Here is a 6,899-nt window from a genome sequence, read left to right as displayed (position 1 = left end):
ATGTTAGATCGGAGACATGCGCAGTCGATTGCGTGTTGTATATCCGGGATGTTTGTAATGACATCACGTAGAATGCACGTGGAAATATCGGTAGACAGCCGTCCCGCTCTGCTCGAAATCAAGGGCACAATAGACGAGATGAGTTTTTAAAATAGATGTCTTTAATTGCTTGTGGAAGTATTCATCAAGGTCTTGAACGGTTTAGTGATGACTCATAGAGGACAAGAGATTTTTATGTGTTTGGCTGCTCTATTATGCGAACAATTTTTGCCGATTCGCGAGTGGAGTTGCCAAGATATCGATCAAGTACTACTTCATGGAAATATTTTTTTCTCAGTGCATTCAGCAGCAGTGAAGTGTTAGTCAAAAATGGTGCCATTCGGAGTAAACGTTCTTTTCTTAACTCAACAAAAAAATTTGGGGGAGCTCTGATGTTGTTTCACAAAAGCCCTTTAAAACTGAACAAGTTGGAAAAATCGTAATTCTCTTTTAAAAAGCCACACCAACCCGTATTATACCGTTAATTTCAAGTCGTTTTATCAGTATTTCCTTCAAGCTCTGACGCCGGCACCCACTTTGACATTGAAACTACCAGTTATTCTATTATTTCGACTATTGTCCGAGCAGTCAATAAAAGGAAGTAAAAAACAATGACAATTAGAAAGTGCCGTACACGCTCGTCACCTCGTTCTCCAATATGACATTTTAGAACTAGAATAATTCCAGAACTTAAAAATGGTTTAGGCTACAGTGACAATCTTGAGATGTTTGTTGATTCCTCTTTCGTGGAATCAACAAACATCTCGGCAGGTTTCAGAGCGTGACGTGGCACCAAGATGGTTAAAGATTACATGTCTCACCAAGATGGTTAAAGATTACATGTGTCACGGTGGGCGCTTTCCATTTGACCAAAATTTTCGAGATTTCTGGTCAGAAATCGAATGGAACGGGAAAAGTTTCGCGATAAGTTTTCGAAAATTTAGGAATACGTTTTTAGTGTACCCTCTTAGATACGGTCGGACGCGTTCCATTCGGCCAGCGAAAATACCGACATTTTGAACCCGTGATTTTTGTTGAATGGAAAGCGACCCTTGTCACCTAAAACCTGTCAATAAAACACCTTCATGTCAACAATATTTTATCATAAAGGTAAAACAAACATGACTTTGCAAACAAAGGAGTGTCAATTTTCGAATCCCGACAAATCCAAAAGCGCGCCATCCTAGATATAAGCTGATCGGTTTTGCACCTTTTTCAACTCCAAATCGCGAAATTCGATTCTAAGAAAACACAATCGAAAGAATGTAATTATATTACGTCGATACAGCCCATAGAAGGGCTCTAACGAGCGAATTGCTAATGGTAAGTTTACCCCACTAGGGTAAAGTTTACCCGGCGGGAAACTGAAACAAACAAAGCACTCTGATTGGTCAATTCGGGTAAAAATTACCCTCATCTGGTAAATATTTTTAGTGCATATTGCTTTTGATAAGGGCACAATGTTTTAGACATGTGTTTTGGGAAGTTCCTTCAAGATGTTATTTATGTGCTCCTTGAGATCATGGAGGGGTTCTACTGGCACAACTTCATATTGGGTTAAGTTAAGGTCTTTCATTGAAGCACTTTGATCAGGAAAACACAGTGCAGGGACTCGCTGAATGCCCTTAAGCTCCTCCCTCAACTGGCTCTGCAAGGCTGGTTTTAGCAAACCATCTGTTGGGAGGTTTCGGCCTTTGCACTCTCTGATCATATCATCCTTACTCATTTGTTGGAAAGGTTGCACGCCTCCATTCTTCCTTTCTTTGCCTGCTGGACCTGCAATGACTTTCTTCCTTGGCTCTTCTAAGGTGATTTGTGGGGCTCTTAGTGATGCTATGTGGTCAGAGTACTGTGTTGATGACATAGTGCAACCACAGCAGCCAAATTTTCCACCCAACTGCTCCCCACTCTCAACTTCTTGTGATGGATGGTCACCATGGAACATGCGACAGATTTCATTGATGAATACATTGTGGGAAGAGGTGATCTTTGTAGTGAGCTGTTGGATGTCCTCCAGGCAGGTGTCACTGTATAATAGCTGATCTTCGATGGTGTCTCTACACCTTGCCATAAGGTAAATTTGTGGCTTTTCCACCATTTCTTGGACATCCTTTCCCTCAAGCTCTTGAGATGTGTAATAAAATGCTGGATCATAAATTGCATTTACCATCAAGAGGATATGGCCATGATTCATAACACTTGAGTGGTCTGACCAGATTATCAGGTGTCGAGTTCGCTCCCAGTGTTTTAGCGAGTTAACCAGTTCCTCCCTTGTTGTCTCACCACCAGGCTTCTCTTTTAACTCTCCAATTTCCTGCAAGCGAGTTTCCAGCTCTTCGTACGTCATAGCCTCATAATGAGCCTCTGAGAGGTCTCTCACCAAACCCATTTCCTCATGTTCTGCTAAAAGATTTTTCCTGATTTCTAGTGGAGGTATTTTTCTGCCACTAACTGTGAAACATTCTTTCTTAAGAGTACCATTGGAATCCAATGTTAGCTTTTGGTAGGTTTTTGGAGCTATAATCTCACCCAAGCGGTATTCCCCATTTGCAATTTTTTTTCTTAGAGTTTCTCTTATGGCTGCACCTGTGTGAGGCACTGGTGTTGGGATCTCCCCTCCAAAGGCTTTGTTGAGCTGCCTTCTTGGAAGTGGGTTATTTTTTCTGAAGGGCTTGAAGATTTCCAAATTCTTGCCATTTTTGCTAAGTAATTCTTTCACCACCATGTTTCCTACTGTTGTCTTCTTGGATACTCCATATTTCTTAGCCAGTGCAGAGAAATTGATCTGTAAATAAGGGGAAGTAATATTTCAATCACTACTTAAAAACAGAATTAAAACAAACAAATGTTTGTGAACTAAATATTGAAGATTCAAATATGAAACCTTTTGTTTTCATTATAATTTTATTATTTATCTTTTCATTTGAAAAGTAAAGTGATGGGGAATGGAAGTAATTCTGGTCATTTGGCCAGAGAGGGGACAGTTAGTTTATTGATAGCATGCATACATGTATGCAGTGAAGTTATTTGCTATCATGATTTAAACAAAATTTTCTTATTCCAACTGTTTTAAGTATCTTTATTTAGTTTATTCTCACCTTATCACCCTCTTTCATTGCATTTACTTCCTGTAGGAGACCATCTTTGTCAAAGTCAAGGGAACTTGGATCTGGAGAGTGACGCTTTACCTTTCGAAGGCCTGCCTCCTCGAGTGCTTTCCTCTTCGTAGTCCGACTTTTAGCCTCTTCATTAGTCTCCCTCGCAGCCGTTTTTTTTGGATGTCACGCAACGCTCCCCCAAAAGAACGGCTACTGACAACCGAACTACATTCCTTTCTCATTGTCCTTGCGGTTTGGTCGCGGTCTATTGAACAGACCAATCACATACCAGAAAATCTGAATGACGTAAGGTTTCACGCGAAAATGTGGATATTGGGAGAAACACTGAGAAATTTGTCGATGAGAGCTCGAAATGTTTCACATGTTCATCGTTGTGCCCTGGTAAAGATAGAGTATATATTTTTGGGAAAACTTCTCACAATTTCGTTTAAATTATAGAATCTACGCTTAACATAGACGTCAACTGCTACGCCAACGACACAAACGCTAGATTGTTTGAGCGGTTGTTAAAGTTTCAGCGAGCAACTGAGAAAGTAGAAGCTAAAAACTGAACTGAAACTCTTTATTCGCACTATTTCAAGAGCTTACTACAGATTATAAAAGTCAGAATATATAAGAAACAGTAAATTACATCAATAATCAAAAGGAAATACAAGACGCCTTTCAATCTAGGCCAAGGGCTAAACGCTTGCTTCGACCTACAGATGGAGATCAGGAGGAAAAAAGCGCGTGCTTGCCGTCAACAAACCGGGCGAAGCTTCGAGAACACTGCAATTTAGGTCGGCCAACGTCTCCTACACTACTTGTACTACTTCATTTGCCAGTCCGCTGCTAGCTGGAGCGAACCCGATTAGTTATGTTCGTGGCTTCTTATCACCGGTACAGGAAATCGGCCCGAATTATCGAGTGTTTCCGCACGTTGGTACAACGCAACAACAATAACAATAATATGACCACTTTCATCGGTAACATGGTCAAACACGAGCGGGAGTGCTTGATTTGCTTAAACTCCCTATTAACGATTTCCCGGATCGTGTAGGCAACTTAACAAAAACATCTTCTTTCTCAACTAAAAAATTTTTAATTGCAAGCTTCTGGTGAGCTTTAAGCTCGAAAATTTTGAACTTTGACGACGCTTTGCGAAAAGCTCCTTCAAGCACCGCCATTTGTCTTGTGTTTTCCACATGAGGATCGCGATAGAAAACAATATCTGATTGGACGAGTGTCAAAAGGTGAGTCTGGCGCGAAAAGGTTCCTGAAAATGGAACCCGAGCTGTGATTGGCCAATTCGGAAAAAGGAATGTAGTTCAGTTGTCAGCAGCCGTTCTTTTGGGGGAGCGTTGGGTGACATCCAAAAAAAACGGCTGCGAGGGAGACTAGTCCGAGTTGTGTCGACGTCGAAACAGATGTTTTCTCTGTGGCAATATTATTGCAAATGAAGATCAACAGAAGATTTCAGTTTGCGCATTTTAATTAGGAAATAAGGAACAAGGATATCTTAAGATAAAGCGGTGTCAACCAAGGATAATGATCAAAACACAAAGTAGGTTAACAATAAGCTATAACAGCAAGTTGAAAATAATTTTAAATTAACTCAAAACTGTTTGGAAGGGAAAAACTATTTCAATAAACTGCTTTTAGTTGAGACTCAATTGATGCTAAACCAGATGGTTGCAGGCCCACGATGTTCTTTTCTTATTGGCTTGCTTAGAAGTAAATTAACTGAAAAATTTTATGGGAAATGGTTATTGGATTACAAATAAATTTTTTTATGCAAAATACTCGTCATCTTCTCCCTTTTAGTTTTTCTTATCATCAAGGAACGAAGTTTTGTTTTTCGCGACTCCCCAATTTGCTTGTAAAAGATCGATTTATTGGCAGAGAGACACATTGAGAAAGGTATCATCATTTTCTTTTTCTTGTTCTGGTATAGTTCAGATGACTAAAACATGATTCATCTCTGTATGATACAGTTGCTAAATTGTTGATGATGTGCTGTGTATAATTAATCTTTGATGGTGATCATCATCCATTTTATTTCTGTTCAGAGTTTTTCTGTTCCATTGTTGTGCTCCGTCTTTTCGTTTTTCGATGATTCTTTTAAAAATTATTCTGATAACATGAGAGGCATTCCGGTCTAGGGATGGCTACGATAAACTTTAGATGATGATGATAGCGATTGTATAATCTTCGCTGTATGGCAAAACTTTACCAAGTACTTTGGCTCTGTATGCCCTATTTGTAATTGATGCTTCATGAATTAGCATTAATCTACGTCTAAGTGATCGTCAGAGTTACATCATTTTGGCCCGTTCAAATGTTTCACGGAAGCATTTCCTCGTAAAAAATTTATTGAAAGAAAAAAAAAAAGCAGCGCCGGTAAAAATAGAGAAACGATTAAAAATATGTAGATATTTAGGAGATATCTTGCAATTTTGTGGTGGTTCCTTCTTTGTCAAGGGACCGACACTCAAAGTGCGCTAGTACACGTATCTATTAAAAAGACCATGTTGGATGTTTTTCCTCTCAGCACCTGCCAATTGAATTAACTATGATGCATTTCGTTTTTAACGCTTCTGGATTCTTTACTACTTCTAAAAATTTTGAATGAAAAAATAAAAAGGGAATCGATTAACTCACAAAAAGAAAACTAAATCAAGCAAAAAATTTATAAAAAAGAAAAGAAACAAAGCGAAAAAAAAGAAAACAAAAGACAAAAGAGAAAAAATATGACCACTTTCATCGGTAACATGGTCAAACACGAGCGGGAGTGCTTGATATATTAACGATTTCCCGGATCCTGTAGGCAACTTAACAAAAACATCTTTCTCGACTAAACTTTTTTAATTGCAAGCTTCTGGTGAGCTTTAAGCTCGAAAATTTTGAACTTTGACGACGCTTTGCGAAAAGCTCCTTCAAGCACCGCCATTTGTCTTGTAATTTCCACATGAGGATCGCGGTAGAAAACGATATCTGATTGGACGAGTGTCAAAAGGTGAGTCTGGCGCGAAAAGGTTCCTGAAAATGGAACCCGAGCTGTGATCGGCCAATTCGGAGAAAGGAATGTAGTTCGGTTGTCAGCAGCCGTTCTTTTAGGGGAGCGTTGTGTGACATCCAAAAAAAACGGCTGCGAGGGAGACTACCTCTTCATGGGACTCAAAATAAAGAGATTTTCTTTGTAACTCTCTCTGTTTAAATGACTGTCTCGTTCCAAGCATGGTGTCACAGTCAACTTTCGACCACTGTTCTTCAGCACTGTTTTTGAATCGCCTAGCAGTTTCTCTTCTTTCCTTTTGTTTTTGCACTTTAGTTTTTGCATGTGTTAGTCCAATTTCAGGTACCTTTGTTAAGGCATCAGCAAGGTTGATATTGTAGAGATTCTTGAATGGCTCATTAATGTTCAAATAGATGCTCTTTGCAGTATCCCGAATGGCCTTCTTTGAAGGTTTTACAGCCTTGGTTGTTTTTGTCAAATTCCCTGCTTCTTTTGTGGATGTAGCTACTGAGTCAGCTCCTTTTAGTCGATTAGTTTTCAGAGGGAATTGTGTCTGAAAAAGCAGATGATTCACTTGGCATTCCCGGCTGTTCGAGATAGAATGTAATCCCTTCATAAGAGCTGACAGCGATTTCCATGCAAATGAACTGAAGTGATGTAAGTAATTTGACTTGCTTTCACCGCGCCATTTTTTAAAGTTTTTAAGAAGTACGTGCAGCCATTTGTCGAATGTGTTCTGAGAAACA

General features: G+C 39.4%; 2 protein-coding genes across 6 annotated transcripts in view; one reads left to right on the top strand and one right to left on the bottom strand.

The window, feature by feature from the left end:
• Window positions 1-1,385: 1,385 nt before the first annotated feature.
• The window catches only part of LOC148719364 (uncharacterized), a 7,032-nt gene continuing 1,518 nt past the window's right edge, over window positions 1,386-6,899 (bottom strand). Inside the window, exons 2-4 of the mRNA XM_088740102.1 lie at window positions 6,302-6,899; window positions 3,138-3,281; window positions 1,386-2,824 (exon numbers count right to left, since the gene is read on the bottom strand). The exon at window positions 6,302-6,899 is cut by the window's right edge and continues 106 nt beyond it. Coding sequence (XP_088596228.1) covers window positions 1,505-2,824; window positions 3,138-3,281; window positions 6,302-6,899 — 2,062 coding nt within the window. The 3' untranslated portion in view covers window positions 1,386-1,504. The remainder of the gene's footprint in view (window positions 2,825-3,137; window positions 3,282-6,301) is intronic.
• Window positions 3,279-6,899, top strand: part of LOC111326330 (uncharacterized) — a 26,843-nt gene continuing 23,222 nt past the window's right edge. For all 5 annotated transcript variants that reach the window (XR_015993954.1, XR_015993953.1, XR_015993952.1 and 2 more), the window contains exon 1: window positions 3,279-5,057. The gene's annotated coding sequence lies outside the window, so the exon portion shown is untranslated. The remainder of the gene's footprint in view (window positions 5,058-6,899) is intronic.

This window comes from Stylophora pistillata, chromosome 12 (genome assembly GCF_964205215.1).
Source record: "Stylophora pistillata chromosome 12, jaStyPist1.2, whole genome shotgun sequence".
Taxonomy (NCBI): Eukaryota; Metazoa; Cnidaria; class Anthozoa; order Scleractinia; family Pocilloporidae; genus Stylophora; species Stylophora pistillata.
The sequence above is the reverse complement of the archived record's forward strand: the minus strand, read 5'-3'. Positions and strand labels throughout refer to the sequence as shown.